At 37.9% G+C, this 20,218-nt stretch overlaps 1 protein-coding gene across 1 annotated transcript; it reads left to right on the top strand.

The window, feature by feature from the left end:
- The first annotated feature begins 3,677 nt into the window (after nucleotides 1-3,677).
- Nucleotides 3,678-13,743, top strand: adm2a (adrenomedullin 2a). Its single transcript, XM_041977642.1, has 3 exons — nucleotides 3,678-3,754; nucleotides 4,026-4,282; nucleotides 10,594-13,743. Exons 2-3 carry the CDS (start codon nucleotides 4,185-4,187, stop codon nucleotides 10,988-10,990), a joined length of 495 nt encoding a protein of 164 aa, XP_041833576.1. The 5' UTR covers nucleotides 3,678-3,754; nucleotides 4,026-4,184; the 3' UTR covers nucleotides 10,991-13,743.
- The last annotated feature ends 6,475 nt before the right edge of the window (nucleotides 13,744-20,218 follow it).

Raw genomic sequence — 20,218 nt, 5'->3', positions numbered from 1 at the left:
TGAGGTTCACTAGGGGGCAGCAAGCATTAGACTACCACAGTCTGGCTCCAGATGGAATAAAGCTGAATCTGTGGGAAAACACTGGATTTAATTAGTTTCTGGATAGCCAGAAGACAAAGCAACAGTAATATTAAAGCAGATTTCACAGCAGCATGATGAGCTATCTTTGCTTGTGTCACTCTGTGTGGAAACAGGAAGAAGGAAGTAGAAGGAGCGGTTTCCTAATGGGTCAAAAAGAAGAAAATCTTGCTTAAATGCTGATGTCATGTAGGTTTTTATTTATTACAGAGAAAAAAAAATGTGATCACATGCTACTTCCAGCCTGTTTAGACCTGTGAATGTTCTCTTTGTTCACACTGGATGTTGTAAGGAGGAAAAGTTTAGAAAATTAAAGTCATTCAAAGATCTCTTTCTTCCCTTTTCTTTGTTTCCCTCTAATTTCAATTGAGAGTTAAGGCCCTTCATCATCAAGTTTTTTTTTTAAAGACATTTCACTTCAACCTATGCGAGATGATTGCATCAGAAACTGCAACACGTGCTGTCTATAAGAAACAAAACTTGAATAACTGGTTATAGTGTTGAAAATGTTCTGGAAACTTTCATCTCTTCCACTTTTGAAGTCTGAATCTTGATTACAAGGCTGCTGGTTCCAATAATGCTTCATTTGTGGCTCTAGCAGCATTTTTCTACATCATCTGCAGGATAAAATGTAAACTAAAAGATCAAAATAAGATTAAATGTTTTACATTAAGGTAAAATATGCTATTTCTCTTCACAGGGTGTTTTTAAGAGAATTTTACTTGGTACATTTGATGGTTCTGTTGGCAGAAAAAACAAAATTTAGGACAAAACAGCAGAATTTGTTTTAATGTAAGACATGCAGAAGATTTCTGCATAACATGCAGAAATCTGCAAAATGGATGTGTTATTCTGTTTTGACAATAAATTTGTCTAAATTTGAACTTAAGACAAAAGAATTACTCAGCATAGTTATAGATATCTGAGAACCTTCAACAATTATAATAGAAAATATTCTTACTTAGTTGTTTCATGACTGAACTTATTAGTTTTTTAATTTATAAAATAATATAAAAATAATCATTCCTTGTCTTTTTCTCCCTTCATGACTCAGAGCTTCTTTTTTATATTTATGGAATTAAAAATAAAATAAAATTAAAGTGAAAGACAAAATAAAATAAACAACTCAAATAGAAAATATTCCTTCTTAGCCATTGATTTTATTTCATGACTCAGAACTTATTTTATTTTATTTACAGAACTAAAAATAAAATATCTGACAACTACAAATGGTAACTTGTAATTTTTTAGAAATGGTTTTAATAGAAAACTGTGTTGTCTTTTTGTCACTAATTCAATAAAAAGAGAGTAAAATTACAAAAGTAGGTCTGTATATTTTTGGCACAATGAAAAAATGATCACTTCCCACCCGACTGAGGCCTGACTCCACTTCTGCAGAAGAAAGACAATCTACTGCATGAACAGAAACAAACAACATATGTTCTGTAAAGGCAGAAAACATGCTGCTTTCCTGAGTGTTTGCTTCTCTCTGGTCAGTGTTTTCCTTTATCATGCTTAATGAGGCGGGCTTATTTGCCCTGTTCACCCAGCAGACTGTGTACCACTGTCAGCCATTCGAGGACTCGTATGGTCAAACACACGACAGAGAGGACGGCAAGATCAAGCAAAGATCTCTTTGATCGTTTAACCACATCCTCCCAACTTTTCCTTTTTAGACAAGCTCCAAAGCTGGAGGTTTCTTTGCCATTCTTTCCAGCGCCACACAGTACGCTCTCATGTTTGCTAATTGCCGCCCAAAACAAAAGTAAAGGCAGGGCATGATTGAGAGATCAAACCAAGGGGGAAGCCTGTGTTCAGAGCTCAGTGGGTACCGATTCTCTAGTTGCCATCGCATGCCAGGGAACTCTTACATAAACGAGCTAAAACCAGCGAAAAGGCGACCTGTTTTCTCGGCCAAATCTGACTTATAACTGAGCTACTATTGGCTAAGTGTGTTTGGAAATTCTTTCATGTGTCATCACTAATCAGTAGGTTCTAGTTCAGGCCCTGGGTGAAGGTTAGTTACAGAACAAACACAGAAAATGTCATATAAATGATTTAGCTCTGATCAGGAAACTTGGAAAAAGGTCAGGGGTCAGAGCCATGGTCTTTTGACAGGATCAGTATTTTTAATCATTGCACCACACAAATTAGGTAATGAGTTGGTAGCATAACCTGGACTGACTCGTGCCAAACCAAATACTAGAAGGTTCCTTTCAGTCTTGGATTAGGATGCCACTGTGACATGGAGATGGCTTTATGGCACTGATCTAAACCAGAGAAAATACTACCAACCAGTCTCTGCAGAGCAGGCACAGGTTTGCAGACATTCTTCTGCTACTTTAAGAAAATTAAACACAACCTTTTGATGAGGAGTTAACTGTATGTTGGGTTTTCTCTTAGAACTACAGAATTCAGTTAAGTAATTCATCCAAAAAAAGAAACCTAAACTGAACCTCTATCCTTTTACATCTGCCATGTTTGTAGTTTTTAGAAGCAGGGTGATTGATGCTTATTTAGATGGCGAACTTAAGAGCCTAAGATGCTTTCTGCATCAGCTAAAGGACAAAAACAAAACCGTATGTCCTCTTTGAGACTCTGTTTCGCTTGTTTTTCTACATGGATACACATTTTCATCCCACTACCTGGAAATGGAAATGAATGTTGCGTCACTGCCAAGCATTTGGCATCAGGAATATTTATTAGAGAACTTGGACACAGTACAAAAAATCCTCAAGGATGAGGTGGAAAGAGATGCAGATTTGAGTCATTATACATGTTTGGGCCTGTAGGATGCTTCTACCTGTTTTAAAACACGTACAAACATAAGTAAAAGTGATGGAAATGATTTGGCAGTAATGAATGCAAACTGTCTTCTACATTTTTGCATTTCTGCTGAGTCATACAAACTACACCCTGCTTCCTGTCAGGAACTACTAAGTTAAAAAAAAAGGTCCTAAAAGCAATGAAATATTCCAAGGAATTGTTTCTGTGATTTTTATAGAAATTTATCAGTGATGCATCATAGCAGGACTGTATACAAGACAAAAAAGCAAAACAAAGTGGGAGAATCCTTCATTTCTTATCTATTTTACACACTTGGCTGAGGGGAATGGTAAGAGATAAGAGGAGAGTACTACTGCTGAAGAATTTCTTTAAAAATGTGGGGCATTTTCTCAAGTATGTGCATGGTGGATTGTGATAGCGTAAAGGAATCGGAGTGAATTTTAAATATTAAATTGTTCATAACTTTCAAGCATCCTTTGCTTAGTGAGCTCTAAGTTGTGGGCAGTGTTTTTCTTTTACTATTCAAAACTAATATAATTAAACTGTGATGATTATGGTGTGCATTAGAATATTAATTTAACTTTTTTATTTTTTCAAGCTTCACTTGGAACAATAAAGGGCGTTTTCATTGGCCTAGTTTCAGGGGCGTTTTTTTCCCGCTTTTCTGAAAAAGGAATACACACAAATACACAGACTAATTGTAGTAATTTCTTATGAGGATGTTGAATATTGGTCGCTTCAGACCTGAGGGAGTGAACTCCGCCCACTCACTATTTAAATCACTATGTCACCCTGCGCTCAGCTTCACACTGGAACTTGATCTTGACCAACAGGACTGGATTCATAGGAAAAAACTTTTGACTGATTCCACTCACAGACAAGCAAAAAGGTGAGACCAGCCTAAAAGATGAGCATGATTTATACATGTAACAGTTCACACAGTGATTTGCATATTTGATATTTTTTTCTATCTTAAAAATAAAATGAAATAAAATACGAATTTTTAGCAGACTGTGAACGCAGCATCTGCTGTATTAGTTGAAAAAGTGTGATATAGATTAATTAACAGATATATAACTATTGAAATTATTTACGTAGCTTAAATATACTTAAGAAAAAGTTTAACAATTTATCCCCTTTTCCCTCCTTTCCCCCTGCAGTCTCATTTGCCAAGCTTGGATATCTCAACCTCTCATCAAACTCCCTTTTTCTTTTTATTCATCATTCTTTCCCTCCATTCCTGGGATTGAACCTTGGCAGTCTGCGAGCTCGCCCCCTCCTTCTCACAGAGAGGGCGTAAAGTAAAAGTTGGCCCGGAGATGCGGTCCCTTTTGCCGTTTACTGTGTATTGCATCAGCCTGGTCTCCCTCCAGCAGCTGTTGGCTTTGCCGGCTGGGGAGCGTCCCGACAGAAACAGGTAGGAACAAAAATTACTGTTACTACAACTCCTTGGTTCCCAGCACGCTTAGCTAACTGGCAAATTAAACGCCTCTGATTGGCTGATATCACTTTTATAAAATCATAAATGCACCTGTTCGGTGAAAGTGCATACCTCATTTAAATTAAAGTAGGCTACTGTTCGCCACTTTAACCTACAGTTTACATATATTATTATATAGTTATTATATGTAATGACAAATGTCTGATTTGACACACTTGGCTTTTTTTTTTTACGTTAAACAAATTGAATAATCTCGCTGATTTTAACAGTTTGTTTAAAAAAGTTTATTTTTTGTCCTTTACTGAAAAGCACATTTCTTCACTTTATTTGGCTAGCTTGTGCCCAGCTGACTCATCCGGATTGTGGTTGCAAAGTCACATGAGGGTCAATGTTTGCAGACGTTTGTTGTTATGTCGTGCAGTTAGTAGATAATGAAACCTACAAGGTTAAAGGCTGGTCATTCACACGATAAAAAAAAAAGTTTATTTTTTCCTAATGTTTAGAGCAAAGTTCAAATAAACATTTATTAGTGCTTAAATACAAAAAGAATAAAGCAACAAACAAACAAAACCATTTATTTTTGCAACAGCTAATATTTTGGTTGTATATATTGTCTGTAATCTGTGGCAAGTTCACCGTGACCTTTTGGTTTTATGGTTTTATCTGTTATGGAAACCTATCACTCTTTGTACCAGACTATCTTAGATTTACATTTAAAGCAGAAAAATCTGACCTAAATTCAATTTCAGCTGTGAAAGTGCCAAGTATCATTAAAGTTTTTAAACTCTTTTTTTTTCACAAGCTTCCCTTTTTTTTCTGTTTTCTGTCTTATCCCTCTGCTTTACAATCCTAATAATCACCACATGAGAAGCCATTCATTAGAAGTTTTGTTTGGTTTGACCACCATGTGATTATGTGTAGTATATATAATTTCTAAGGTGGGAAAACCAGTTTGTCTTTATGAATGGACCAGCAGGAAAAATCATAGTGGACTACCTTGTTACGCAATGAATGGCACCTGTACTTTTCCACCCTTTTTAGCAGAATTATTAGTCACAAAGCCCTACAATAGGACATTGGGCAACAGCACAGCAGCCAGTGTAATTAGTCCAATAGTCTGCCTGCGATGCAAACCATGTGTAAAGCAAGCTATGTGGATTTTTATTTTGGACGAATAAGTGTAGGGGTGCCCAAGTCTAGTCCTCTCTTGCAACTTTTATATGCAACCCCTCCCCAACACACCTGAATCAAATGAATGGCTCATTACTAGGCATCTGCAGAGCTGAATGACATGTGGATGAGGGAATTGAGCCATTTGATTCAGGTGTATAGGAGAAGGGTTGCATCTAAAAGTTCCAGGACAGTAGATCTCGAGGACTGAACTTGGGCACCCCTGAATTAGTGTATAGGATGCCCTCTTCTGGTGGATTTTGTATCCACAACTTCTGGCATAGCAGTAGCACTGATACAGCATTATGGCTATAAATTACGGCAAACACAAGAACATTTTCCTTCAGCCCTGCCTTTCTATACATTCCCTCCACATTACTTAAATAAGCACACTGACATAGGCGTAGCTGCTGATTCTTCCAGATGGAAATGTCATAAATCTGTTTGAGGGAAGATAAAACAGTCAAACACAAATGAAGTTAAGAAGTAGAGCAAAGGTCCTGTGCTTTATTTGACTTTAACTAAATCTGCAACTAATTAAATAAAAATGTTTGATATTCTTGTCTCTGGATTATTAATGACTATCATAATATTTTCAAAACCCTTAACATCGGATACCTGATCCCAAAACACCTGCCTTGTATTATAAGCTCCATCCCTCCCTTATCCATTGAAAATGTAAGAAGCTTAAATCGCTCAGTTTTTAAGAAACCGATGCAGCAGCATCCTTATTTTCCTCCTTGGCCACTCATTTTACTTTACAAGTCTCGCTTCTCCCATAAATGTCCCATCTAGTGTTTATTAAGATACTAAATTCTCCCTCTTTTCTCAGCCTCACCGAGCACATCATGTTCTGTTACCATCACACGCTGACAGCAAGATAATAACAGACATGACGACTCCATGTCTTTTTTTTTTTTTAGATACTAAATGTGTCTGGGCTCAAATGTCTGTCATTCTTTCCATGTTCCGTCTTTGTGTCCATGTTGTCTCTCCGTGTCCTGATAAGGATATGGCAAGAAACCCACAAAGATGCTGGTTACAATGCTGAACAGCCGCTTTCCAAACAAGGAGAAATTACATGTTTCTCAAGCTGCATTCAATGCATACCCTTCATTGTCTTTTTTTACATAACAAACTTTTCTTTTGCATAAGGGAAAATAGTCAAGGTCTGCCACCAAAGAGTTTAAATGTGGCTGTGGCATTGAGGCAATACATATTACAGGAGAATCTGTGCATACAGTTTTCTTTGGGGCCGTGCTATAGGCTTAGTATCGCTATTCTGACATGTTTACACCTTATTAAGAGAACAATATCAGGTACAAATTAACCACCTTTTTTTCCAGTAGAATGATTAAAATCCCATTTATCTTGGTTTAAACCAAAATAAATAGTTTGGAAATTGTTGTATGGTGTAAGCTTTCATATGGCTCAAAGAGCAGGAAGGCTGAAGTTGTGAAGGGTGAAAGCTGTGACCAAGCAGGCAGAAAATTCCACTGTGGATTAATGTCTAAGACCTAAATTCCAACCTTTGCATCCATAAAGGGCAGGTTTACACTCCACACAGAAAGCCTCACTGTTTGTAGAGACATTAATGTACCTGCATGTTGCATATGCATACAGGAGGAGCAGCTTATAGTAGGAGTGTCGACCGGAAAGCATTAAGGAAAAAAAAGGGTGGCATCTAAGGGAAAGGACACCTACAGTTGTTACGTGATGTGGTTGCAAGTTTTGCCTTATTGTGTTGCAAGCGTGTTGGTGTCAGAGCAGACATACTGTATAGTCTTGGCATCTTGCTTATTCTTAACTGTCTCAAGAAGAAACAAGTTTGTGGTTTTCAAAGCAAAAACTGCTCCCGAACCTCCAGAATCAATGCTTTATGAGAAATAAATGGCTGTTTCTTTATTTTTACCCTGCTTTTTGCAGACAAGCTACTCACTGTTCCCATGTGGGAGATTACAGTTTAATGTGCTGCTGATTAAGGCCGCCCTTGGTAGGTTTTAGCTTATTTGGTAATCATATTGTGTATCAGCAGCATGGTACTTGGACGAAAGTACCTCTAAACACCAACTTTTTCAATCATTACAAAGATCTTTCTGTCAACAGAAAGAGCAAATGATAATCAGCCAACCTTTGTATGTGGATTATATGTGTGTAAATCTTACCCTCTGATGGGTTTTAGTTGGGATTTATTGTTTTATCTCTGCGGTGAGGGTATTTTAGCTTAACCTTGTCATCAAAAATAGTTGACTCAAGCTTTGTTTCTGCACCCTGACAGCTGCATTGCAGCCAGCTTTGAGGGCTCATATAGAAGAAAACCAAACAAGGCACTAAAAGATTCGTTCTAAATTTTACTGAACTAGTAAATACCCTGATGCCGTCTTCAGCGAGATGGAAGCTTTACCTAAAGCCCTAAACCAAGACATCAAAAGCCTCAGCAGACTGAACAATTAAGGATGAAGTAGCTCAATTATCTTTGATCTTCTGCCAATCGGAGTTGGGAGTGGAAATCTATGAGATTATGTATCTAATTGCCAAATTAACTTCTCTTTTTGAGATCAAATCTGGCAGATTGAAGGATTTTTTATTCGCCTACATTCTTAAAAGTTAGGGGAGCAAAAGCCTGGCTGTGAAAAGGCCTTTTAAAGAGGATGTAGCTGGAGTTGTCTCTGGGAAGTTTGGGTCTTGGCTTTACTTTCTGCTGCATGTGCAGCCAATACTTTAATATTTGACAGTTGAATTCACCTCCCTGTTAGAGAACTATTTGATAAGTACTTATAGTAGATATTTGAACCAGGTTGAATTATTTTAGACTTCAAATTAGCTGTCTGTTCTTGCCTTCTTAGGATTTGTAAGATCTGGGGATTTGAATGTGAGGGTCTTTAGTTTGAAGATCAGTTTTACTTACATTACATCATATTTTAATTAAGTATCTTTAAAGTAACAGCTCAACAGGGTTGATTTCCATCAGTTCTTGATATAAAATATTTCTACTTTTTTTTACTCTTACTTAAATTACAGTTGTGGAATCAGGATATAAATCACATAAACGATCACCAAGGTTACATCCGCCCAGGAATACTAAGATGCAACAGTATTTCCAGTAATTGAACTGTATGAAATAAAATTCTTAAATTCAGTACAGTAACAATAATTAGGCAGTTTAGTGCGGAGTCAGCAGAAAAACTCCTTTGCACTGCTTTCCAGTAAACCAGCTGGGTGTAACTTGGTGATGTGGCACCATGGCACACTGAGCCCAACCTGAAAATAGTGCTTTACTCCATTTGTAGCACAGTTACACGACTATTTACTCAGCAATTGCTGCTGCTGGACAGCAGATCCTCTGCAGGTTACAATTTCTGCCAGCTGCTAAAGTGGTTGGAACAGATCAGTGCCTTCACATTTCTGAGTGGAATCCTACAATCCCGAACCAACCGTAGCACAAACCATCTGCTGCTGTGTCTCACCACATCTCAGCCTCTCAGCACAAGAAAAGTCTGAGAGCTCATAGTGAAATAACACAAGTCAGCATTTCACAGGCAGGCTTTTTGCATACACATGAGCTGTGGTGTCTGCTTCCAAGAACATGGGGAAATGGTGCTAAACCTGTTCCCGTGGAAAGATTTCCCCTATGAGTAAGAAAATCAAACATGGTAGCTTTATTTGCCCAGATGGCGTGTTTAAACACTTATTATAAAACCAAAAGCTAACGTTTAACATTCTTTGTCCATTTATTCCCCGACTGCCTAGTGCACAATCATATTCCTGTCCACTCCTTTAATTAGTTATTAGGGGTTAAAGGTGATTTTCTTTTTTTATGAGATTGAATAAAAAAAATTACGAGTAGTCAGTGTCTTACATTTGAAAGTCTTCAGAGTGCTTTCTGTTTTTTGAGAATCAGAAGCTTTCCTATGGGCAAGCTTAAGCTAAAAGCTAGCCAGAACGGGACCACCAGAATAGCTCATTTTTCATCATTTAAAACAACTTAAATCAAATAAGATTCACAGCATAGCAAGAATAATACCTTCACATTTGTCTACACTTTGTCCCGCAACTATTCCCATTTGGAGCAGTTGTTAGCTAGCTCACCCAGGTAACGTGATTCTCCAAACAAAGCACAGTGTGACCCCATATAAGTACTACAAATAACTTTTTATGTGCTATTAAGACTCGGGGACTTGAGTCAAACTGAGCTGCACATACACAAACAGCACTAACCGTTAAGTAAAGAGCTGCAGGGTCAAGTTGTTAAAACTGTCTTTGCCAAACAATGAACAGATGGTGAGTCAGTTGCTGCTGTTTGCTGTATGGCTGGTATGCACTGGTCTGCTATGCTGCTCACCTTATCCATCTTAGCAGATAATTTAGTAAACTAGGTTTCCCCATGGCAGACAAAAAAACAATGCATTTTGTCATTTGGATGAAGAGTTTCACTGAAAGTCAATATCTCGAAATGAGGTAGAAATATCTAGGCTTGCTGGCTTGTTTTACATCAAAGAAGTTTCTGTTTTCCTCTGGAGTCCATCAGCAGATTAGAGACATTGCTGGTTTGATCTCATTAGCTACTGTTTGCTGAAACCCAGCTGGCTTTTTAAACACATGAACATTTAATCCTAATGCAATAACTGAAGCAGACTCAGAGCATGAGCTGTTCCAGGCAACAATAAAAAAAACATTAAAGTTTATGTCTTGAATTAAAACATGAGCATGGTGACATCGTGTGCAGATGCAGTAGGCTGTAAATATTATGGCTAAGTGGTCATTAGCTTGTGCATTAGCAGTGAAGAGACACTTCTAACAAGTGTATACTTGACTAACGGACTTTTTTAAACTCTTTCCACCTTTATCAAATGTTAGCATGCAACAGAGTTAGCTGTTTTAGCCACTAGCTAGCTAAGAATGGCAAAATTGGTCTGTTAGTTCACCATTTTGTAGACATGGGTACAACTATTGTTTGGCTTGTCTCTTTTTTCCACTTTTTTTCTCTAGTTATTTAATGGTCATTTTCCTTAGTCTTTTGCCTCTTTCTGGTCCATTTACATTAAGCACATAACTTCATTGGTCAAATATGTTTTTATTAATTAAATAAACTCAACTGATTTCTCTTCTCTTCTCAGTTTGGATCTCCTCAACAAACTTATCAACCAGAAGGAGGATATTTCCATTTCTGTTGCAAGTCAGACCGGCAGCGTCGCCACGTCTTCAGCACCCAGCCAAACCCAAAAATGGCTGCCTGGTTTCCTGAGACACCCACCAGCATCAGGAGAGAGAACTGTCTCTCCTGGCCTGGCGTGGGCACAGCCAGCTAAGTCTTCGCAGATCAGAGCTCGCCGTCAGGCTCACTCACGAGGGGGACACCACCACCCTCACCAAGCCCAGCTGATGAGAGTAGGTTGTGTTCTGGGAACCTGCCAAGTCCAGAACCTCAGCCATCGTCTGTATCAGCTCATTGGCCAGAGGGGTAGAGAAGACTCGTCCCCCATTAACCCTAAGAGTCCCCACAGTTATGGATGAGTTAGCCAACACCTCAGAGCACCTACAGCAAGTCTATCTAAATTTATCTCTATTTATTTATCTTGTATTTTATTACTTGTAGTCTTTCAAGAGTGACGTAGCCCTCAACTTTCACTCATCTTAGACTGCTGCCTCTAGTGTTTGTATCGTTCAGGATCCTGATGGACCAAATCCACTTTTAACCCTCTAATCTGAATTCTCCACCATTGGCCTTCTGAAAGACGTTGACGTCTTTTCGATTCTCCCTGCTGAATACTCAAAGGAAACCAAGAGGCCTTGGACTGACATTTTAATCCCGTTAATGGAAGACTCAAGTCTTGTCCTTAACATCATCCAACGAACTGTTCCCGTCTGCCAGCTGACCTCCCCAGCGGTGGTTATCCTGCTGCTCATTGATCAAACACTTAAGCCTTTAATGTGGATTTTGAGCTGCACTATAAGCTGGAGCCCTGTCATAACCAATGTATTCCCCAAAAACCTTAAGAATTACCCAATGAACCCTTTTACCCCTGGCTTGCATTCCCTGTTTTCTCATCTTTTGAGTTAAAATGCAATTTAGAAACTAGTGGTGATATCCCTGGAATAGTACACAAGGTTTAATTTGGACTGGGAATTCATTACTCAGAAAGACTTTATGTTTCAGGAATGCTGTTTATATTAAAAAACCATCCACAACAGTGACAAACAGGACAGTCAGAGAACATTCTGAGTCTGGACCTCATAACATACAGTCCACGCTGGAAAAGAAGGAAAATAAAGAGGGTCAGTCTGCAGCGCTTTGGAAGGAATGCAAACAGAAACTGAGTCCCATGAAGATCAGTTTCAGTTTTGTGTTACAGTAGCTGCTTGGCTGACACAGTTGGTGGCAAAGCAAATCTTGGAGCCAAGGATCAGTGCTCCATCACTTCACAGCATTTTCCCCATCAGACTGAAATATTAGCCTTTTCACGTGATTCATAAGTTTCCCCTGCAAGTCAGGACTTTGGGCTGACAGCAGTTTAATAAACTTTGACCTAATCTCTTCAGTCATATGTTTCGACACAGCGGGGTCAAAGGGAGGGTGTCTGAACCTTCCATACTCTGCGATGCTTAATTATGTTGCTTGCACAAATATGCACACATGCAGACTTGGCATTTAAGAGAAAACCAACAAATAAGGAAGACAAGTTTACAGAGAATTAAATGGACACTTAAATATTGGTTACTCTTAAATTACTTAACCTTTATTGACCAGAAGTCTCGGTGTGCATTTATGTGTAAATCCCTGATTTCATTTTCTTTTTACTGCAGGGCTTTGTTACTGAAAAAAAATGTTTGTGGCACAATTTTCTGTGGTTCAGAAACTAAACTCTTTTTCCCCTTACGTCACTTTCATGCCAAGTGGAGGCCAAAATGAGGCAACCAACAAGTTGACAAATGTAAAAATAAGTCAAATCTGCTAATAAAAACACGTTTGCCCTTAGATTTGCTTTTTCCCATTCAATATGCTGTTACAATGCGGGTTTGAAATGAGAGACCACAGTGACCAAAATGTTAGGTTTAACTGTGCCCATGTTCAAATGTGAGCACAAAATAGCACAAAAACACATACCCCAACATCTCCTTGTGTTCTGTTTATGTCCGACTCTGAAATGGTGGGCGGATGATGGACTAAGAATAACTAAAGTATATTTACCAAACATTTTTGAGGAGCAATTTAAATGTGCATACTTCTACACTTGAGTTGCAAGCCTTAATTATATGTCTGGGTGCCTCATTGTGTAGTGTTTGAGTGGCTCATCGTAGGAATAAGGTCTCTTTTAGATTTTTGTTTTTAATTATAATTATTCTGTGTATTGTTTCTTCACAAGAGAAAAGTTTTTATTAATCCTTAAAGAGCATTAGTTTGAACTCACCAAATACCTGGTAATACTTGACAAATTGAGTGACTTTGTAGTATGTGACCCACATATTGATGTATTTTTGTCTTTTTTCCTCATCTTTTGTCTTTTTTCTGCTTTGTCAATAATCATAGGGTCACAGGGTAATAATCAGAAATTATTTGTTTTTAAGTCTAATCTGTTCAAAGGCTTGCTGAGGTGAATCATGCCTTTCTCTCTGCTGTAATGGGGCTGATCATTGTCTCGTGACGGATCATTAAAGAGCTTTTGAGTTGCTTAAAAGACAAAAAAAACTCTGGTGGATCTCTCTACTTTTTTGTTAAATTCAATATTTTTCCACATGATGCGTGTGTGCATGCGTTTGCGCTGCTAGCCTATCAGGACACCTATCTTCTGTGTTTGATCTGCGCTCTGAACAAGTGTGCGACAATTTTTTTTTTCTTGTTTTGTATGTTGGGACGTCAGACGTTGCATCACACGGAGTTGTGTGAGCACAACCACCAGTACCTCCCTAATGAAAAACATCCGGAGCATTTCAAGGCTCCCTACGGCAAAGACAAGCAGGGATGAGTCGTAAAATGTTTCTGTTAAGGATCGTGAGGTTTGTCTTCACTGGTTTTACATTTAAGTCACATGATCTCCTTTAGGATCACAGGACAGCACTTTAATGCAAGCATGTTGACAGTTTCTCACCACTTGAATTTCACTTATTGTAATGAACTTGTGAAAACAGGATGAGGTCCATCATGTAAATGTTGCCTTTGAGATTGTCTTCGAATGTCTGGAGATGTAATTGCACTCCATGTGACGTGAGGATGAACATTGTGTGCACCTGTCAATATATATATATATGTATATATATATATATATATATATATATATATATATATATATATATATATATATATATATATATATAAGCCAAAGTATTTAAAGAAAAGTTGTGTATTTAAGTATTTAAGTTATCTTTGTATGTTAATATCGTTATGTCACTAAAGCCTATTTATCTAAACTTTTCCACTGCTTCTTATAACTAGTAGGAAAAGAAGTTTTAACTGTAGTTAAAATGTTACTGTCTGACCATGTCCTTCAGTGTATTAAATAAAGAACTGTACTGTAGTGTGACGGACTATAGACTATGATTTAAGAGTGTTTGTGTGTGTGCATACATGAAGCTCAAAAACATGTGTCATAAATGATCACATGAGGCTCTAAAATGCTCAAACATCCACAGAAAATGATGTCCACTTCTCCTTATATTAGCATCCCCTTGACCAAATGAACTGTACTGACGCAACAGTGGCCAAAGAAGTCAATCATTACATGAGAAAAGTCTAATGGGGGACACAGGATAATGTAAGAGGAACATCAAGAAAATCAGGACATGATCTGTTTGCAGCAGAGGTCGAATGATTGTGCACAGTTAATGAGTGATGGAGGGGGCTTGGTCTAAAGCAGACAAGCAATTGGTTAAAACAGTGTATGGAACAAGGGAGGAGCGTTGAAGGGTAAGGGGGCACTGTTGGATTTTTTTTTGGTATTTTTTCACTTGATTGGTTTTCCTAAAGTAAACCAAGAAAAAAATATATAATTTTGAACTAATTTCTTGGAGGTGAAGCTGCTGTGTCAGCAGAGGACTGAGTTCTTCAACATTACCATCTGACCGTGTCATACCAAGTCATAGCACGCCTCAGGTCTGGATCTGATTGGTCCAGGGACTTTGGATGGAAAGAAAGTGCTGCTTGTCAAAAACAAATTATTCATTTTATTCATGGATTATCAAATGCGGTCACACAGCATTAAGTTTCAAATGTCAAGAAAGTTAAATATCAAAAAATACACTTTTAATCATTTGATTCAGTTTAAGTAATTTATTGAATTAATTAGGAATTAAGATTGGTTGTGTCATTTGTCAGTAAGGCCTCTATGAGACTTAGAAGGCAGCAGCTGCCATGAGATCCAGCAGTTCTGACTGTTAGCAGTGGTAGACTAGATCCTTGTGTCTGACCACAAGGACTTGCATGACTAGCTCCATATCGGAAGACGTCAGGGCTGCCAACATTGGGACTGAGTTCTGTTTTGGACAGAACTATGTCCTTCCTCTTTACAAAAAAAATCTAAAATAATTCCCTTTCTTTTTATTCTTCCATCTTCCCATACAAAATAAGACTGGTTACAGCCTACATTCCTCCACATTATCATCATATAGCTTATTTTAAAATCAATAACCAGCCTCACATTTAAATTAAACTGGATCAAGTAGCTCTTGCTTAGCTAGCACAAAGTAATCTAGATTTTGAGGTTCTATTTAAGCATCTTTTTGTAGTTTATTTTCAGTACTAATGTGAAAATTCTGATTAACTGAGTTGATGTGAAGTCCCTAAATACACCGATGAAAACTGAATATAACATGGTTTCCCCACATTATCTTGAAACTAATCTAGCTCTACAAGAAAGCTACATTAGCTGCCCCTAGACTGCCCCTAGTGGCAGTGGAAAGCAATAACAATCAGTTTCATGTTTGCGGGAACTGTTGAGAAAAACCACACAGAGCCATGTTCCAGCCGTAATGATGGGTTTTTATTCTCAGATCGGTCTTCTTCTGTGGTTATCTTGACTTTGAAATAAAGAATCAAATGATAAAAATAAACTAGATGAGACTGGATTGCTGAGTCTGGAAGCTAAAAGTTTTGATTATAAGAAAGGTAACATTTTAGTGAGCTACACAGCTGTTAACTAGGACAGGACACTCAGGAGCCAAAGCAACCACACTGGGGTACAGCTAAGTCCATGTTGGTGACAGCTATAGATAATGAGAATATTTCCATTTTGACACATTTGTTAGCAACCTTGCCTTCCTTTTCTTAAGAATTACTGTGGTTCAAACACACTTTATATTGGCTAAGTTACCCACTAATGGCCTGGGCCATTGTATTGCCTGGAGGAGACAGGACATGCAATATGGGTGGGACTATAGAAGGTCTACAGTAGGACTTCTGTAGTCCCCTGTTCATGGCCATGTAGGTGTTTTTTTGTGAGAAAACCTAGGAAACACTAGGAATAATAAATGCTGGAAATGTTTCTTTAATGTGGCCTGTAATGCATTTTAAATCAGAAATGCACGTCCCTTCGCTTTGTTTTTATAATCATGTCAGCTCTTGAGTTTATCATTATGCAAATACCAAATACCAAATACCAAAGAGTACACCACTAAAAGTTATGTCATTTTGTCCTGCCTGCAGCTAATGATCAGCCAGTAAAACTGTGTCACACATATTACAGTTTGGGTTTTCAGTTGAATAAGAGTTACCTATAATGGCAGATTGAAGAAAGCATGTATTTTCTAGCCTACAGAGCAACTACCATCATCCAAAGGGTGTTAAAGTAGGGAGAAAAGCACATTGCATAAACAGTGGCGGCAGCTAACAGGGGTGACGGTCAAGTCAAATGACTGCAAATAGCTGACTTATTGCAGATTTCTGACCCAGTGGAAACTCACAGGAAGTCAGATGTAGTTCACGCTGCCTGATAGAATAAAAAAAAACAAAAAACATCCACTTAACTGCGGTGAAATTTTCCACAGCAATCAGTGGAATTCAATCCTTTGACCACAAAATAATGAGTGAGACTGTTAATCAGCTCTAATTAGAGAGAAGGAGACACATGGAGAGAAAATGTCAAGAAGAAGATACTATTGTGCTTTAATGAATAATAACATAATTCAAACGAAACACAGGGATGCTTCATCTGATTGTTTGTGACTTTGAACGTGGCACGGTTGTTGGTCTGAGTCCTTCAGAAAGTGCTGATCTATTGGAAATTTCACACACAACCATGTGTAGGATTTACAGAGAATGATCTGAACAAGAGAAAATATCCAGTAGCAGTAATTGTCTGTATTGTTTTCTGACCATGTCCATCCTCTTCATGACCATGGTGTAGCATCTTCTGATGGCTGCTTCCAGCAGGATAATGCACCATGTCACAAAACTCAAATCATGATCGACTGGTTTCTTATCCTTGTTGAATCCATGCCATGAAGAATTAAGGCAGTTCTGAAGTTGAAAAGGGGTCAAAACCTGATACTAGGAAAGTAATGACGTAGCTGGTTAGTTTGCAGCTTTTCTTCTTTCTTTTCCTTTACCAGTAAAGAGATCTCTCACTCTCCAGTAAAAAGGAATTCTTGGGCATTTCCAGATACCATGTTCTATCAGTATTATTAGTGAGTCAAGTTAACCTCAGTTGGAGACGGCCACAGTGCTTTTGAGCAAGAACTTATTCCCTGAAGTATCTACTTTTGGGTGATTTCTCCAAGTACTGAGCTTTGAGTGTGAATTATGTTTTGACACAGACCACAGGGTTACATAAATTACAGACTTACTGGCCTTGGATTCCCTTCAAGCTAAAAGTGGTTTCTCTGTAGCTGATTCAGCTGGATTCAGTAGGGAAAGGTTTGTAATGTTATCAAGCTTTAAGAAGTGGTTCTTAGGGGAAGTGTTATCTGCAGGCTAGATAAAGGTAGTCAAAATTAACTAGCTTTCCCTATCCTTAACATGCCTCTTTGTTAAGATGCTGCAGAAAACAGGCGGCTCTGTGAGGATCATGCTCTTTGATTTCTGCTGTGTGTTTAACACACACTCCTACATAGATGCCCCAGCAGATCCAGAGAGACACTCCTGAATTAACAACTTCCTGAGAGACAGACCATAATGTGTTTGACCCAGAGGTTGTGTTTGATGGGATTTTCAGTAGCAGAGGAGTACTGAAAGGGCCAGGATTTTCTCTGACCTTGCTCACCCCAGACTCTCAGCAAGCTTAGAGTCATGTTATCTGCAGAAATTGCACTGCAGTTGTAGGCCATAAATGAAGGGGAGGACAAGAGGCTGAGTGCAGGAAACTTTGTGGCATGGTGTAAAACAATCACATTACCTTGAATTTTAAACTTGGAGTGGGGGTATTTGAGGACTGCAGAAATCTGGGTGTTCTCCTGGACAGGAATGGAAATACAACACTCGTCGCTTAGGTCCTTCAATAATCACAGAAAGCTCTTACACACTGCTCATACATTTGTGGTAGGGATGGCAGGTTTCTTTGCAACCTTCATTTGGGGCAACAAAATCAGAGTCAGTGAGTCAACCAAACTGAAACAACCGGATGAGGAATGCTGGCTCTGTGCAGGGGATTAGTCTGGAGCCCCTATTGCAAAAGCTGCAAGAAATAATGAGCCACACTGGGATCAAACAACAATGCATGTTCAGTTAGAGGCTTCTTCAGCCCTACTGCAATAATACAAACCATTCATACTGCCTTTATTGTCATCCAAACTTACTTTGAATAATTGTAATATAACAGTATATAACAATATAATATAACAATTGTAAAATAAACACCATATTTAATCCTTTTTTTGTGTGTGTAGTTTGTTTTTTCTAAAATCAATCAAATCACACTTTAAAAAAACACCCATGTACAAATACAATATTATCTTTAAAAATGTTAAATATGGTCTATTTTTTATTCATTTTATTTCTATTAAAACGCCATTTTAAGTAAACTCCACTCATGTGAGTGAGTCTTTCTGACCGCCTTGAACTTAACCATTGAGTGATGAACTGATAAGGTGTTTTCCAAAACTTCAACTAAACGCCTAGGGATTCTTTATATCTCTCTGCTCTTTAGTGGGTCCGTGTCATTTAAATACTTTCAACCACAGAAAAAATGTTATTATAATATTGGAAGATATTACAAGACTTTAAAACTTGGATTCTTTTTTCTAAAATAAAAGTTTTACAGTAGTAAGTGGTCAGTACTAAAAGTTTTTTAAAGATTTTATGCTGAAGACTGAACTGAAGGAAATAGCTGGGATGTAGCCTGATCTTTGCTGGTTGGTGTGTTGAACTCAGTGTGGTTCTATGCAAAGGCATAACAGGGCCAAATAAAGCTTCCGATTAAAAATAATAGACCTTTCTCCACTTTTCTTCTTGGGTCAGGCTTTACAGGGTTAACACATACTTGTTGTTTGAAACACCTGTTTAGCTCAAACCCACAGGTATGTACTTTACATTTGGCATGTTAGGAATGCAGAAAGTATCCATACTGAAAATAAGATGCAAAGACGCATTATGGGGCAAATGTTTTAGGCAGAAATGAAATGGTTATAAAGTAAGAATGCTTTTACAAACATATTTTTTTCCCTTTTAAATCAGTTTATAAGATACATAGTGAGCCCCCTTTGCCATCAAATCTTCTCACTTAAAGCTACAGTATTTGCGAATTACTGATCTTATCTAGTGGTGAGGATGGGTATAGCAAATATTTCAAACACAAAGCACAGTTGTAAATGGACAGTGGCCATCAGTGGCCAAAATTCTTCCAGACACATGTTTTTATATGTGAGTGGATCCGGTGACTGCAGTGATGACTGCACTACAGGCAACTACTTTAAAATTGTATACTGTCTTCTTCTACATGCCTTCTCAGGCATTACATATCCTAAACGGTCCTTTAGCACCCATCAAACAAAGTCAGTACTGCGGTTTTAAAGCTCAGATGATTCTACATTCATACACAGTGGTTTGTCCATTCATGGACACCGTAGTAAAAATGGTGGCACAAATATCGCAGCTGTTGTGTGTGGACCCACAGCAAACAGATATAAATGGCTCATTCCAACAAAATGAAATCATAAGTTATTTTAATTAAGTGATTAGATACCTACGAAAACACAGCTTTTAATGATATATTGAATTTTCCTGTCACTGACCTTTGATTTGGTTCACACTGCACCTTTAACACTAGAAAATGACACATTTAGTCGTTACACGTGTTAATTGATCCGGGTTCCCACAGTTTAGGTGCTCTTCTCACAAGAATAGAAATAAGTTGCCATCTCAATTTCTAACTATGTTTTAAAAATGTGAACAATCATACATATTACATCTTGTAAATTGGGATGAAAACTGACTCCTCTAAGTTTAAGTTGCAATAACTAATATTTAGTTTGAGAATAAATCATGCTTGAGTATTTAACAGATTTTTAAGTGGATTTTTTACACCTTCCTTGGTACATTTAGCATCGTTTCAAAGAATACTGGAATGATTTGGTATTTTCTGTAAGCTTGGTCTTTAAAAACAGAGTTCCTATAAAGCAGTCAGTTTGTATCCCTTATTTAAAATTTTGGGATTTAAACAGAAGCAATATGCTAACACTTCACAGCAGGATTGTCCGATGTTTGGCACTGCAGCAACAATCAATCGCAATATCAGTCATAAGATCAGCGAATTGATTGGATAATTGGCAGCTTTCTCTGCTGTGGCTTGTGAAGTTGAACTTTTTAGACTTTTTTTG

This window comes from Melanotaenia boesemani, chromosome 23 (assembly GCF_017639745.1).
Source record: "Melanotaenia boesemani isolate fMelBoe1 chromosome 23, fMelBoe1.pri, whole genome shotgun sequence".
In the NCBI taxonomy this organism is placed as follows: Eukaryota; Metazoa; Chordata; class Actinopteri; order Atheriniformes; family Melanotaeniidae; genus Melanotaenia; species Melanotaenia boesemani.
This window is presented reverse-complemented; position numbering and strand designations above follow the sequence as displayed.

Coding starts and splice junctions, on each gene's coding strand:
- adm2a (XM_041977642.1), top strand. CDS start 4,185: ATGCGGTCCCTTTTGCCGTTTACTGTGTATTGCATCAGCCTGGTCTCC. Junction 4,283..10,593: donor GAGCGTCCCGACAGAAACAG/GTAGGAACAAAA, acceptor TTCTCTTCTCAG/TTTGGATCTCCTCAACAAAC.